The sequence below is a fragment of the Panulirus ornatus genome, chromosome 63, assembly GCF_036320965.1.
Source record: "Panulirus ornatus isolate Po-2019 chromosome 63, ASM3632096v1, whole genome shotgun sequence".
In the NCBI taxonomy this organism is placed as follows: Eukaryota; Metazoa; Arthropoda; class Malacostraca; order Decapoda; family Palinuridae; genus Panulirus; species Panulirus ornatus.
In genome coordinates, this window is record NC_092286.1 from 1,974,597 (window position 1) to 1,991,954 (window position 17,358).

General features: G+C 41.0%; 1 protein-coding gene across 2 annotated transcripts in view; it reads left to right on the plus strand.

The window, feature by feature from the left end:
* The window catches only part of Sec71 (ADP ribosylation factor guanine nucleotide exchange factor Sec71), a 399,392-nt gene that overhangs the window by 322,249 nt on the left and 59,785 nt on the right, over positions 1-17,358 (plus strand). The window contains exons 28-29 of one of the 2 annotated variants that reach the window (XM_071656502.1): positions 5,584-5,616; positions 15,471-15,606. In XM_071656502.1, the coding sequence (XP_071512603.1) occupies positions 5,584-5,616; positions 15,471-15,606 (169 nt within the window). The remainder of the gene's footprint in view (positions 1-5,583; positions 5,617-15,470; positions 15,607-17,358) is intronic. The other variant, XM_071656503.1, reaches the window with a different exon arrangement.

Here is a 17,358-nt window from a genome sequence, read left to right on the forward strand (position 1 = left end):
TTCCAAAACTCTTGCATTCACCTCCCTATCACCCCATCCATAAACAAATTAAACAACCATGGAGACATCACACACCCCTGCCGCAAACCTACATTCACTGAGAACCAATCACTTTTCTCTCTTCCTACACGTACACATGCCTTACATCCTCATTAAAAACTTTTCACTGCTTCTAACAACTTGCCTCCCACACCATATACCTTCCAGAGAGCATCTCTATCAACTCTATCATATGCCTTCTACAGATCCATAAATGCTACATACAAATCCATTTGCTTTTCTAAGTATTTCTCACATACATTTTTCAAAGCAAACACCTGATCCACACATCCTCTACCACTTCTGAAACCACACTGCTCTTTCCCAATCTGATGCTCTGTACATGCCTTCACCCTCTCAATCAATACCCTCCCATATAATCTCCCAAGAATACTCAACAAACTTATACCTCTGTAATTTGAGCACTCACTCTTATCCCCTTTGCCTTTGTACAATGGCACTATGCAAGCATTCCGCCAATCCTCAGGCACCTCACCATGAATCATACATATATTAGATAACCTTACCAACCAGTCAACAATACAGTCCACCCCCTTTTTTTTTATTTATATATTTTGCTTTGTCGCTGTCTCCCGCGTTTGCGAGGTAGCGCAAGGAAACAGACGAAAGAAATGGCCCAACCCACCCCCATACACATGTATATACACACACGTCAACACACGCAAATATACATACCTATACATCTCAATGTACACATATATATACACACACAGACACATACATTTATACCCATGCACACAATTCACACTGTCTGCCTTTATTCATTCCCATCGCCACCCTCGCCACACATGGAATACCATCCCCCTCCCTCCTCATGTGTGCGGGGTAGCACTAGGAAAAGACAACAAAGGCCTCATTCGTTCACACTCAGTCTCTAGCTGTCATGCAATAATGCCCGAAACCACAGCTCCCTTTCCACATCCAGGCCCCACACAGCTTTCCATGGTTTACCCCAGATGCTTCACATGCCCTAATTCAATCCACTGACAGCACGTCAACCCCGGTATACCACATCGATCCAATTCACTCTATTCCTTGCCCGCCTTTCACCCTCCTGCATGTTCAGGCCCCGATCACTCAAAACCTTTTTCACTCCATCTTTTCACCTCCAATTTGGTCTCCCACTTCTCCTCGTTCCCTCCACCTCTGACACATATATCCTCTTGGTCAATCTTTCCTCACTCATTCTCTCCATGTGCCCAAACCATTTCAAAACACCCTCTTCTGCTCTTTCAACCAACCACGCTCTTTTTATTTCCACACATCTCTCTCACCCTTACATTACTTACTTGATCAAACCACCTCACACCACACATTGTCCTCAAACATCTCATTTCCAGCACATCCACCCTCCTGCGCACAACTCTATCCATAGCCCACGCCTCGCAACCATACAACATTGTTGGAACCACTATTCCTTCAAACATACCCATTTTTGCTTTCCGAGATAATGTTCTCGACTTCCACACATTCTTCAAGGCCCCCAGAATTTTCGCCCCCTCCCCCACCCTATGATCCACTTCCGCTTCCATGGTTCCATCTGCTGCCAGATTCACTCCCAGATATCTAAAACACTTCACTTCCTCCAGTTTTTCTCCATTCAAACTCACCTCCCAGTTGACTTGACCCTCAACCCTACTGTACCTAATAACCTTGCTCTTATTCACATTTACTCTTAACTTTCTTCTTTCACACACTTTACCAAACTCAGTCACCAGCTTCTGCAGTTTCTCACATGAATCAGCCACCAGCGCTGTATCATCAGCGAACAACAACTGACTCACTTCCCAAGCTCTCTCATCCCCAACAGACTTCATACTTGCCCCTCTTTCCAAAACTCTTGCATTTACCTCCCTAACAACCCCATCCATAAACAAATTAAACAACCATGGAGACATCACACACCCCTGCCGCAAACCTACATTCACTGAGAACCAATCACTTTCCTCTCTTCCTACACGTACACATGCATATATATATATATATATATATATATATATATATATATATATATATATATATATATATATATATTTTTTTTTGCTTTGTCGCTGTCTCCCACGTTTGCGAGGTAGCGCAAGGAAACAGATGAAAGAAATGGCCCAACCCACCCCCATACACATGTATATACATATGTCCACACACGCAAATATACATACCTACATAGCTTTCCATGGTTTACCCCAGACGCTTCACATGCCCTGATTCAATCCACTGACAGCACGTCAACACCGGTATACCACATCGATCCAATTCACTCTATTCCTTGCCCTCCTTTCACCCTCCTGCATGTTCAGGCCCCAATTACACAAAATCTTTTTCACTCCATCTTCCCACCTCCAATTTGGTCTCCCACTTCTCCTCGTTCCCTCCACCTCCGACACTTATATCCTCTTAGTCAATCTTTCCTCACTCATTCTCTCCATGTGCCCAAACCATTTCAAAACACCCTCTTCTGCTCTCTCAACCACGCTCTTTTTATTTCCACACATCTCTCTTACCCTTACGTTACTTACTCGATCAAACCACCTCACACCACACATTGTCCTCAAACATCTCATTTCCAGCACATCCATCCTCCTGTGCACAACTCTATCCATAGCCCATGCCTCGCAACCATACAACATTGTTGGAACCACTATTCCTTCAAACATACCCATTTTTGCTTTCCGAGATAATGTTCTCGACTTCCACACATTCTTCAAGGCTCCCAGAATTTTCGCCCCCTCCCCCATCCTATGATCCACTTCCGCTTCCATGGTTCCATCCGCTGGCAGATCCACTCCCAGATATCTAAAACACTTTACTTCCTCCAGTTTTTCTCCATTCAAACTCACCTCCCAATTGACTTGACCCTCAACCCTACTGTACCTAATAACCTTGCTCTTATTCACATTTACTCTTAACTTTCTTCTATCACATACTTTACCAAACTCAGTCACCAGCTTCTGCAGTTTCTCACATGAATCAGCCACCAGCGCTGTATCATCAGCGAACAACAGCTGACTCACTTCCCAAGCTCTCTCATCCACAACAGACTGCATATTTTTTCTTTCCGCTGTCTCCCATGTCAGCGAGGTAGCGCAGGGAAATAGATGAAAGAATGGCCCAACCCACCCATTGACAGCACGTCGACCCCAGTATACCACATCATTCCAATTCACTCTATTCCTTGCATGCCTCCCACCCTCCTGTATGTTCAGGACCTGATTGCTCAAAATCTTTTTCACTCCATCCTTCCACCTCCAATTTGGTCTCCTGCTTCTCCTTGTTCCCTCCACCTCTGACACATATATCCTTCACCCCCTCCCCCACCCTGTAACTCACTTCCGCTTCCATGATTCGTCTGCTGCAAAGTCCACTTCCAGATACCAAAACACTTCATTTCCTCTAGTTTTTCTTCATTCAAACTTAATCCCAATTAACTTGTCCCTCAACCCTACTGAACCTAATAACCTTGCTCTTATTCACAGTTACTCTGAACTTTCTCCTTTCAAACTTTCATCCCAATCAACTTGTTCCTCAAACCTACTGAACCTAATATCCTTGCTCTTATTCACATTTACTCTCAACTTTCTCCTTTCGTTCACTTTTCCAAAGTCAGTCACCAACCTCACACGAACCAGCCACTAGAGCTGTATCATCAGCAAACAACAAATGACTCACTTCCCAGGCCCTCTCATCCCCAACAGACTGCACACTCGCCCCACTCTCTAAAATTCTTGCATTTATTTCCCTAACCACCCCATCCATAAACTGATTATACAACTATGAGAACATCACACATCTGTGCCCCATTTCACTGGGAACAAATCACTCTCTTGTCCTTCTACTCATGCACATGCCTTACATCCTTGATGAAAACTTTTCACTGCTTCGAACAACTTACCTCCCACACCATATACTCTTAAAACCTTCCCCAAAGCGTCTCTTTCAACCCTATCATATGCCTTCTCCAGATCCATAAATGCAACATACAAACCCATTTATTTTTCTAAGTATTTCTTATATACATTCTTCAAAAGCAAACACCTGATCCATGTATCCTTTACCACTTCAGAAATCACACTGCTTTTTCTCAATCTGATGCTTTGTTTAAGCCTTCACACTTTCAGTCAGTACCAACCCATATGATATCCCATGAATACTCAACAAAATTATGCCTCTGTAGTTTGAATATTCATCTTCATCCTCTTTGCCTTTTTTACAGTGGCACTATGCATGCATTCCACCAATCCTCAGGCACTTCACCATGGTTCATACATACATTGAATATTCTTACTAGCCAATCAACAACACAGTCACCCCCTTTTTTGATAAATTCCACTGTAGTATACAAACCCGCTGCCTTGCCAGATTTCATCTGCAAAGCTTTCACTACCTCCTCTCTCTTCAGCATATCATTCTCCCTGACCCTCTCACTTCGTACACCACCCCAACCAAAACACTTTATATCTGCCATTCCTATCATCAAACACATCCAACAAATCTACAAAATACTCACTCCATCTCCTTCTCACTCCATTTCCACCTGTCGTCACTTCCCAACTTGCTTTCTTCACTTATGTTCCCATTTGCTCTCTTGTCTTATGCACGTTATTCACCTTCTTCCAAAACATCTTTTTATTCTCCCTAAAATGTAATGATACTCTATCACCACAACTATCATTTGCCCTCTTTTTCAACTCTTGACCTCTTGCCGCTTTCTTTTATATATCTCCCAATCATTTGCTCTTCTTCCTGCAAATGTCGTCCAAACACCTCTCATTTTTCTTTCACTATCAATTTTACTTCTTCATCCCACTACTCAGTACCCTTTCTAATCTGCCTTCCTCCTACCTTTCTCATACCATATGAAACTCTTGCCCAAGCCATCACTGTTTCCCTATATATATCCCTTTCCTCACCCACTCCCCTCATGTCATTTGCTCTCACCTTTTGCCATTTTACACTCAATCTCTCCTGGTACTTCCTCACACAAGTCTCCTTTCCAAGTTCACTTACTCTCACCACTCTCTTCTCCCCAACATTCTCTCTTCTTTTCTGAAAGCCTCTACAAATCTTCACCTTAACCTCACTGCCCCTCTCAGCACATTATCATCTAAAAGTTTTTCTTTTACATGCCTATTGATTAACATGTAATGCAATAATGCCCTTTGACCATCCCTCCTACTTACATACGTATACTTATATATATCTCTCTTTTTAAACTAGATATTCCCAGTCACCAATCTTTTTTCAGCACACTAATCCACAAGCTCTTCATCTTTTCCATTTACAACACTGAAAACCCCATGTACACCAATTATACCCTCAACTGCCAACAGTAATCACCTTCACATTTAAATCACCCTTCACTGTAACATGTATATGTATATTGTTTAATTATTTTGATTATAGAAAGATCATTTCCCCTCTGATTATTTATATACATGTCCTCCAAAGATTTATCAAAGGGGCAGGCTTCTTGAATATTGACCTCATGTATTCATCATGTTTATCAACAGTTTTCCTTTATCACAGAGTGCAGTGGAGTTAAACGAGAGACAGGCTGAGGTTGGTGATCCTACCTTACAAAGTCTGGGTTATGGTGTATTATGATTGATTACCATTCTCTGATTCTCATATGACAGTATGCATGTTCATATTAACACTACTCAGGCATCTTGGAACCTCACTAGTCTACTAACATAGTTGCTAAATATTCCATCTTGTAGAGGGTTTTGGTAATAATTTTCTGGTTTGATTAGGGTATGATGTGAATAGGGTTCACATTCAGAATCTTAATGAACAAAGTTGTATTCTTCCTTACCACTGGGTTTATGTATAACTCATGTTTCTATAACTAATACAGGAAGCATTATCACACTTGAATTTTTTAGCTAGAACACCTCTTTACAAATTTTTCAGATATGTGTGATTGATATTACATATAATGCATGCCACGCTGTTTACACTAACATGCTTTGTTGATAGGTGATAAGGTAAAAGATATATGCACAGCTTATTCCATTCTCTTAATTGTAGGTGTTAATATAGTTGTATTGTATTTAACCATCAGATTGATACCACCCTATGAATGTGATGTGACCAGTGTACATGCGTTCTAAAATTATTTGAAATTTTTACAGCACTTACGAAGGTAGTACCAAAATCCAAAGAGTGAATGATGGTTAAACAAAATGTAGTTTAGAATCATCCTTATTTCCAATAAGTATTTAAGATAAAGATCCTATATAGTTGGCCATTGACAGCAGCTGCCAAGGTGGTACTGTTGTCCTGACTTATGAGCATTAAAGTGTTGCCCAGAACCATTTTACACCCTCTGCATTAGGATTGCTGGTCTTACTTTCTGTCTCATCAGAATGGGACTGCCAAGCTAGTCCTGCTATCTTCCCCTTATAAGCACCATACACCTATTCACATCTCACTTAATTTCTTCACGTAAGTGCCCTTGCTTTCTCTTGTCTGCATAATCTCATTTTTTTTTAGATATAATCATGGTAGAGACCAAAGAACATATGGCCCCTGTTCCCTGCATCATGGGTTGCTAAGAATCTCCAGGTTTCTGACTGATGATGCTGCCAATGAGAGGGTAGACAGTAGTAAAACCAGTCTCTCCTCTGACCTTTGCCTCACTAATCGACCTGCCTCTTTTTCTGTTCACTATGACCAGTAATCATGGTCTTTCTAGTCACCTCTCCTGTTGAGCACCATCTTTTTATTACCTCTCCTAATATCTTACTTCTCTATGAGACCCAGTTGTCTAATGATGTTCTCATTAGCTCCTTCTCACATCCCTATAATCTCCACTTACGATTCCAGGTCAGTGGTGGTGTCTGTGCTTACTCCAGCATCAGCAAACCTGTGGCATGCCTCAAGGACTTAAGTCCCCAAACTTTGATGTTATCTGGCTCAAGGCCTGTCTTCCAGCAGCTGCTATTTACCTTTGTTTTGGTTATCTAAACTCCTTCCATAAGGCCTTGACATCTCACCCACAAGCCAAGATCTTCTACTTAGGAGATTTCATCATTTAACATAGTGAATGGCTGAACTCCTCCCATAATGATGGTTGGGGGATTGAAGTCTTCTCATTCCCATTTTCACTGATCTAGAACAATTGTCAACTACCCTACATATTCTCGACTGCTGTGACCATTCCATTCATATTCTGTATCTGTTTTCACCACTAGTTCTTGTGCTATTGTTACACAATCTCTCCTCCACTTGGTTCACTGACCAGGTATAGAAATCTATCCATTTCAATGGCACTATCTCCTGCAGCAACACCCTCTAAACCTAAATATTAGCACTTCAACAAAACTGACAGAATAACTCACAAATATGTAAGGTTGGAGTATTAGGTAGAAGTAGTTGATTGAACATTAAACAGGTACATTAGGTTGACACATTAGGTAGACATAGTTGATAAGAACATTAGGTAGGAGCCTCTGAAAACATTGCACTCAAGTTGCCCTCTGTCAGTGGCCTGTTAAGGGTGAGACACTAAAAGCTAAGAAGTGGCATTGGAGTTTACTAGTTATGGAGACTTCTGCCATGGCCACCCCCATGAGGAAGTTCCCAGTGGGAAAGGGCATCAGAGATATAAAAAGATAGAATTGTTTTCAGATTTTCCTTAGGTAGATTACTGTATTTTATGTGGTGATGCTTCTGTTTCCATGATTACTGTATCTTATGTGGTGATGCTTCTGTTTCCATGATATGCATAGCAGAAGTTATTGTTGTGGGTATGGAAGAAGACATTTCTCCTTTCTCCTAGATGACCACTTCTTCCAATCCATGATTCAACCATTCCTGTTCCAAGGCCATTCAGGCACATGATCAGGGATATTGGGTTAGAAAAGCTCTTCTTCTTCTGAATCCCATTCAGTATTTGTCACTTACTGTAATCGTTGCAAATGTATTATTCGTAAGGCTAAGTATTCTTTTATTTGAAGGAAATGTGATAACCTCTCTTCTTCATCTACTGTTAGGTCTTTCTAATCTTCTGTTAAGAGCATTGCGAATTACTCCTGTCACTCTATCTTTTCTTCACTTTTCCATTGGACGGTACTATAGTTGTCTCTCCTGTAGACAAAGGTAGTTTCTGTGATCCTCTGTTTTCCTCTATGGTTGACTTTAACATTTCTTCACCCCCTGATACTACTAATCTTGTACCCCTCCCTGCAGTCTCTTTTCGAACCGTCCTAAAAGTGCTTCTGTCTCAGCACTTAATGGCATCTACCTCCTTGTACTGAAAGAATGTTACCTCTGAATTTGCATGTTTGCATGCTAGTATGTTCTGGTTTTGTTTAAAAACCGTAACTTTCCCATCTTCTTGGGAGCAGGCATTGATACATCCTATCTGTAAGATGGGTGACTGTTCCAACGCCTTTGACTATCGTCCTGTTGCTCTAACATCAACTGCTTCCACTGGCCTTTGAACCCTTGCCCAGTTCCCATGTCCTCATACCACTTAGTCTTCTCTCTGATCACCAGTATGGCTTCTGTAATGCTAGATCCTCTGGTAATATTCTTTCCTCTCTTACTAATGTCTGGTCATCATCCCAGAAAGATTTTGGGGAATCCTATATAGTTGCCCTTGATATATCCAGAGATTTTGACAAGGTGTGGCATTGTGGTCTCTAAGCTCCTTTCTCTTGGTTTTCATCCCTCACTTTGCTTCCTCATATTCAGCTTCATCTCTGGCAGATGTGTCTCCGTGGTTGTTGATGGATCAGCCTCTCCAACTTTCTCCATCAACAGCGTTGTCTGTCAAGATTCTGTCCTGTCTCTTACATGTTTTTTTTCCTTTTTATCAATGATTTTCTTTCTCTTACAAATAACCAAAACCACTCACATGTTGACAGCTGAACACTGAATTCCTCCACATCCTTCAAATCTACTCCATCTCTCACTTCATCTGCATATTGTCTTGACACAAACTTCCTCAGTACACTCAGACTTAGGGAGGATATCTCAGAAAGGTAGATGAAATCTGCTTAAGTTTCATGCCTCCAAGACCCAGTTTCTGTCCAACTCTCCATTGAAAATTCCCCTCAACTTTTCCCTCTCCACTGATGAATCTGTAATTCCACCTCTTGACTCAGTGAACATATCTGGTGTTACTGTAACATCAACACTCTCTTGGAAGGAAACCTGACATTACAGTAATAGCTATGTCTTCCTTTAAGAAATTGAGAGTCTTGTTTAGATGTCGAAATTTCTTTTCTTCAGAACAGCTGCTCCATTATAGAAAGAATTGATCTTGTATGGAGTACAACTCTCATATCTGGGATGGTTCTTGCTTTGCATCCTAGCCTAGCAGAGTTGAGTTGAAAGTGGGCTGGCCCTATTAGCTTTCCTAGGCTAACAGCAAAACTTTCACCCTCCTGCATGGTCAGGCCCAGATTGCTCAAAATCTATTTGACTCTATCCTTCTTCCTCCAGTTTGGTCTCCTGCTTCTCCTTGTTCCTTCCTCCTCTGACACATATATCCTCTCTGTCAAACTTGCCTCACACATCTCTCCATATGTCCAAACCATTTCAACACAAATCTCTTCTGCTTTCTTAACCACTCTTTTTATTGCCACACATCTACCTTACCCTTTCATTACTTACTCGATCAAATCACCTCACACCACATACTCTCCTCAAACATTTTAATTCCAACACATCCACCCTCTTCTGTACTACCGTATCTATAGCCCATATATAATATTGTTGGAACTACTATTCCTTCAAACATACCCATTTTTGCTCTCCAAGGTAATGTTCTCTCTTTCCATACATTCTTCATAGCTCATAGAACCTTTGCCCCCTCCCTCACTCTATGACTCGCTTCCACTTCCATAGTTCCAGTTGCTGCCAAGTCCACTCCAAGATATCTAAAACACTTCACTTCCTTCAGTTTTTCTCCATGCAAACTTACATCTCAACTAATTTGTCCCTCTTCCCTGCTGAACTTAATAATCTTGCTCTTATTCACATTTACTCTCAACTTTCTTCTTTCAAACACTCTTTCAAACTCAGTCATGAACTTCTGCTGTTTCTCACTTGAATTAGCCACCAGTGCTGTGTCATTGGCGAACAAACAGTTAACTTACTTCCTAGGTCCTCTTATCCCAGACAGACTGCATATTCGCCCCTCTCTCCAAAATTCTTGCATTTACCTCCCTAATCACCCCATCTATAAACAAATTAAACAACCATGGTGACATCACACACCCCTGTTGCAGACCAAACTTTACTGGGAACCAGTCACTCTCCTCTCTTCCCTTCTCTTACACATGCCTTACGTCCTTGATAAAACTTTTCACGGCTTCTAGCAGCTTACCTCCCACACCATATATTCTTAATACATTCCACAAAGTATTTCTGTCATCCCTATCATGTGCCTTCTCGAGATCCATAAATGCCATGTACAAATTAGTTTTTCTAAGTATTTTTCACATACATTCTTCAAAACAAGCACCCAATCCCTCATCCTCTACCGCTTCTGGAACCACACTGCTCCTCCCCAATATGTTATTCTGTACCTGCCCTCACCCTCTTAATCAGTACCCCCTCATACAATTTTCCAAGTTTACTCAACAAACTTATGCTTCTGTAGTTTGAACACACACCTTTATCCCCTTTGCCCTTGTACAGTGGCACTATACATGCATTCCACCAGTCCTATGAAACTTCATCATGATCTGTATATACATAGAATATCCTTATCAACCAGTCAACAACACAGTCACCCTCTTTCTTAATAGATTCAACTACAATACCACCAACTCCTGCCATCCTGCTGGATTTCACCTTCTACAAGGCTTTTACCACCTCTTCTCTCTTCACCCAACAAGTCTTTCTTGCTTCACACACCACCCTGACCAAAACACCCTACAAACATTTTCAAGAGTCCTTCAGAATATTCACTCCACCTCCTCCTCACTCCATCACTACCTATCATCACTTCTCCCTTTGTCCCCTTCACTGATATTCCCATTTTTTTTCTTGTCTTTTGCACATTATTTACTTCCTTCCAAAACATCTTTTTATTCTCCCTGAAGTTTTCTAATAACTCTCCCACCCCAACTCATCCATTCTTGGCCCCACAGGAAACAGCACCACCACCCCCTGCATCAGTAAAGCAGCGCCAGGAAAACGAAAACAAGAGGTTGCATTCATTCACACTGTCACGTGTGATGCACAGAAACCATAGCTCCCTATCCACATGCAGGCCCCACAGAACTTTACATAATTTACCCCAGATGTTTCACATGCCATGGTTCAGTCCATTAATAACATGTCGACCCCGGTTTACTACATCGTTCCAATTCACTCTATTCCTTGCGCACCTCTCACCCTGTTGCAAGTTCAGGCCCTGATTGCTCAAAATCTTTTTCACCCTATCATTCCACCTGCAATTTGGTCTCCTGCTTCTCCTTGTTTCCTCCGCCTCTGACAAAGAGGATATGTATCCTCTTTGTCAACCTTTCCTTACTCATTCTTTCCATATGTCCAAACCATTTCAACACACCCTCCTTTGCTCTCTCAACCACCTCACACCACATATTGTTCTCAAACATTTCATTTCCAACACATCCACCCTCCTCTATACAACCCTATCTATAGCCCATGCCTCGCAACCATATGATATTGTTGGAACTACTATTCCTTCAAACATAACTATTTTTGCTGTCCGAGATAATGTTCTCTTTCCACACATTCTTTATTGCTCCAGAACCTTCCCCTCCTCCTGCACCGTATGACTTACTTCCTCTTCCATGGTTCCATTTGTTGCTAAGTCCACTCCCAGATATCTAAAACACCACTTCTTCCAATTCTTCTCCATTCAAACTCACATCCCAACTAACTTGTCCCTCAACCCTGATGAACCTAATAACCTTGCTCTTATTCACATTTACTCTCAGCTTTCTTGTTTCACACACTTTTCCAAACTCAGACACAAATTTCTGCAGTTTCTCACTCGAATCACCCACCAGTGCTGTATCGTCAGTGAACATCAACTGACTCACTTCCCATTCCCTCTCATCCCCAATAGACTGCACACTCCCCCCCATCTCCAAAACTCTTCCAAAGGAGACTTGTATGAGGAAGTACCAGGATAGATTGAGTACAGAATGGCAAAAGGTGAGAGCAAATGACACGTGGGGTGTGGAGGAGGAGTGGGATGTATTTAGGGAAGTAGTGATGGCTTGCTTAAAAGATGCTTGTGGCTTGGGGAAGGTGGGAGGTGGGCAGACTAGAAAGGGTAGTGAGTGGTAGGGTGAAAAAGTAAGATTGTTAGTGAAACAGAAGAGAGAGACGTTTGGATGATTTTTGTAGGGAAATAATGCAAATGAGTTGGAGATGTATAAAAGAAAGAGGCAGGAGGTCAAGAGAAAGGTGCAAGAGGTGAAAAAGAGGGCAAATGAGAGTTGGGGTGAGAGAGTATCATTAAATTTTTGGGAGAATAAAAAGATGTTTTGGAAGGAGGTAGATAAAGTGCATAAGACAAGAGAGCAAATAGGAACATCGGTGAAGGGGCTAATGGGGAGATAATGATAAGTAGTGGTGAAGTGAGAAGGAGATGGAGTGAGTGAGTATTTTGAAGGTTTGTTGAATGTATTTGAGTGGCAGATATAGGGTGTTTTGGTCGAGGTGGTGTGCAAAGTGAGAGGGTCAGAGAGAATGGTATGGTAGACAGAGAAGAGGTAATGAAAGCTTTGAGGAAGATGAAAGCTGGCAAGGCAGCAGGTTTGGATGGTATTGCAGTGGAATATATTAAAAAAAGGGGTGACTGTATTGTTGATTGGTTGGTAATGATGTTCAGTGTATGTATGGTTCAAGGCGAAGTGCCTTAGGACTGAGAGAATGCATGCATAGTGCCATTGTACAAAGGCAAAAGTGATAAAGGTGAGTGTTCAAATTACAGAGGTATAAGTTTGTTAAGTATTCCTAAGATATTGTATGTGAGGGTATTGATTGAGAGGGTAAAGGCATGTACAGAGCATCAGATTGAGGAGGAGCAGTGTGGTTTCAGAAGTGGTGGAGGATATGTGGATCAGGTGTTTGCTTTCAAGAATGTAGTGAGAAATACTTAGAAAAACAGATGGATTTGTATGTAGCATTTATGGATCTGGAGAAAGCATATGATGGGAGTTGATAGAGATGCTTTGTGGAAGGTATTAAGAGTATATGGTGTGAGAGGTAAGTTGCTATAAGCAGTGAAAAGTTTTTATCAAGGATGTAAGGCATGTGTATGATTAGGAAGAGAGGAAAGTGATTGGTTCCCAGTGAATGTTGGTTTGCGGCAAGTGTGTGTGATGTCCCTATGGTTGTATAATTTAGTTATGGATGGAGTGGTTAGGGAGGTGAATGCAAGAGTTTTGGAGAGAAGGGCAAGTATGCAGTCTGTTCTGGATGAGAGGGCTTGGAAAGTGAGTCAGTTGTTGTTCGATGATGATATAGTGTTGGTGGCTGATTTGGGTGAGAAACTGCAGAAGCTGGTGACAGAGTTTGGTAAAGTGTGTGAAAGAAGAAAGCTGAGAGTAGATGTGAATAAGAGCAAGGTTATTTGGTTCAGTAGGGTTGAGGGACAAGTTTATTGGGAGGTAAGTTTGACTGGAGAAAAACTGGAGGAAGAGAAGTGCTTTAGATATCTGGGAGTGGATTTAGCAGCGGATGGAACCATGGAAGCAGAAGTGAGTCACAGGGTGGGGGAGGGGGCAAAGGTTCTGGGAGTGTTGAAGAATGTGTGGAGGGCGAGAATGTTATCGCGGAGAGCAAAAATGGGTATGTTTGAAGGAATAGTGGTTCCAACAATGTTACATGGTTGCGAGGCATGGGCTATATAGATAGGGTTGTGTGGCAGAAGGTGGATGTGTTGGAAATGAAATGTTTGAGGACAAAATGTGGTGTGAGGTGGTTTGATCGAGTAAGTAATGAAAGGTTAAGAGAGATGTGTGGTAATGAAAAGAGTGTGGTTGAGAGAGCAGAAGAGGATGTGTTGAAATGGTTTGGTCACATGGAGAGAATGAGTGAGGAAAGATTGACAAAGAGGATATATGTGTCAGAGGTAGAGGGAACAAGAAGTGGGAGACTGAATTGGAGGTGGAAGGATGGAGTGAAAAAAATTTTGAGCGATTAGGGCCTGAACATACAGGAGGGTGAAAGGCATGCAAGGAATAGAGTGAATTGGAATGATGTGGTATACCGGGATGGACGTGCAGTCAGTGGATTAAACTAGGGCATGTGAAGCATCTGGGGTAAACCATGAGAAAACAGTGATGGCTAAACAAACAAGACTAGATTTCTGTTTGAAGAACAAGGATAATCCTAAGTGATGTAGTAGCTGAACTCAGTCAACCATCACCACCACTTATCATGAATGAGTCATCTGACCCAGATAATCCCAATATACAAGTAATTCCTCCTCCTCCTTCTCCATCAGCACCAGTGAATAAGTCAGGAATAGCAGTAAACATAAGTGTTGGAATTTTTTTTTATTATTTTCTATTTTATAATTACAATTCATTGTGTTGTATGTATATTATTTTATATTTCCTGGTATTTGTGTACCGTAGTTTTTCACTGGAATTATATTTGGTACTGTGTTATTGATAATGATGAAACCCCCTAAACCCCATTACTTATATTATTTGCTATACACAACCATTGTCAAGACCATAACTCTTGCATAAATCGAGAGGTTCCTGTAAAAAAAGCAAAATTGAATACTGCTGTGTTGTATGTTCACCCTTAAAACCAATAGAAATATATGTGTTAGAGAGAATTCAGAAGCACTTTACAAGCAAAATTGAGGGTATGAAACATATAGACTGCCATGAAAGGCTGAAAGAACCTCATTTCTAAAACCTGTAAAAAAAGAAGAGAGAGGTACAGTATATGATAATCTATGCTTGGCAACAAATTTGTTGGTAAAAAAAGAATGTGTCAAATCTGAAAGCTTCTCAGCATGGAAGATACAGAGTTGTTAAGTTCTCAAGAATACCTTGGAATGTACCAAACAAGAAAGCTCGAGAAATATGCATGACATAACATCAGAAATATTTAAAAGAACACTTGACATGTGATTGAAAGCACTCCCAGATGAGCCAAAAATAGGTGATTATATGCTACTGGTGGTGGACAAAAACAGTCTTATTAATCAAGCAAGAATTGTAGTGAGTGTTTCTCACTAACCTTGCCATTATGGCTAAATCTTGTCATAGGTACACAGAAATAGGGAGTCTCTCTCTCTCTCTCTCTCTCTCTCTCTCTCTCTCTCTCTCTCTCTCTCTCTCTCTCTCTCTCTCTCTCTCTCTCTCTCTCTCTCTCTCTCTGCCCCTAACCAGCAGACCATAGTCATTGCTTTACTTATGTATTTCAACATATTAATGAATCTTTGACACATGCAGAAAAACGAGTGGATGACTACCACCTGTAACCATGCTCTGTATTCCATCGTGGACGTGTTTACTCAGTATTTTGAAGTGCTCAGCCCCATGCTCTTGGAAGACTTATACACACAACTCCACTGGTGTGTACAGCAAGGTGGGTACGTTATTGATCATGTTGCAGTGGTGTGATGGCAGCTTGTACTTGATAAGGAGTAAAAGTCTATCAAGAAAAGATAATGAATAAAAGCCTGTCAAGAAAAGCTGCCGTTTGGATATTGTTTTTAGAAATCTTTTATGTATTTCACCTATCCAGATATTTTCTGTCTTTCTCAGTTTATCATGTACTTGTTTCTTGTAGTCTAGGCAAATTAGTTGCTAATCACCTCCATGCAATCAGTTCCTAAAGAGTCAGCAGTATTGCTTGGATATTTACTGAAAGATATAATTTATGTGGTTTGTTTTAGGCTGTCACATTAAGTGAAGTAGATGCCACGTAATTGCATCAAGAAGAATGTAAATGATAAAGATTAGGGTTCCATCATAGCTGATACAAATGGAGAAAACATGAGGAAGCATAGAATACAAAGAGAAAGAAAAAGAAGCTGTAAAATTGGGAGTATTATTTCAATGACAAAGCACAAAGTGATGCTGCTCTTTTATTATTTCCAAAGAGGAATGTTTGTCCCTCATTCGTGTTTCCATTCGTAAGTGAAGTCAGCCACTCTTCTTAAGAATTTTGTGGATATTATTAGCCATACTTATTTATGCAATAGTTTTTTCCTTTGAAAGTGTTCAAAAAATGATGATTTACTGTGTTCACTTACATATATATCCATAATTTGCTTGCATCAAACCATATAAACAATATCCCATGTTGTACTGTGAATATTCATATGACTGGTGAGATAATAACTGGTTTGTGTGAAACTGCAGGCATGAGTGTTATGTTTATTTTATTTATTTTATTTTGCTTTGTCGCTGTCTCCCGCGTTAGCGAGGTAGCGTAAGGAAACAGACGAAAGAATGGCCCAACCCACCCACATACACATGTATATACATACACGTCCACACATGCAAATATACATACCTATACATCTCAATGTATACATATATATATACACACACAGACATATATATACACACACACAGACATATACATATATACACATGTACATAATTCATACTGTCTGCCTTTATTCATTCCCATCGCCACCTTGCCACACATGAAATAACAACCCCCTCCCCCCTTATGTGTGCGAGGTAGCGCTAGGAAAAGACAACTAAGGCCCCATTTGTTCACACTCAGTCTCTAGCTGTCATGTAATAATGCACCGAAACCACAGCTCCCTTTCCACATCCAGGCCCCACAGAACTTTCTATGGTTTACCCCAGACGCTTCACATGCCCTTGTTCAATCCATTGACAGAGCATCGACCCCGGTATACCACATCATTCCAGTTCACTCTATTCCTTGCACACCTTTCACCCGCCTGCATATTCAGGCCCCGATCACTCAAAATCTTTTTCACTCCATCTTTCCACCTCCAATTTGGTCTCCCACTTCTCCTCGTTCCCTCCACTTCTGACACATATATCCTTTTGGTCAATCTTTCCTCACTCATTCTCTCCATGTGACCAAACCATTTCAAAACACCCTCTTCTGCTCTCTCAACCACCCTCTTTTCATTACCACACATCTCTCTTACCCTAACATTACTTACTCGATCAAACTACCTCACACCACATATTGTCCTCAAACATGTCATTTCCAGCACATCCACCCTCCTGCGCACAACTCTGTCCATAGCCCACGCCTCGCAACGATACAACATTGTTGTATTATTGTTGTGTTATAAATCCATATATTAAGAAGACAAATTTTCATAAATGCATGTAATGATATATG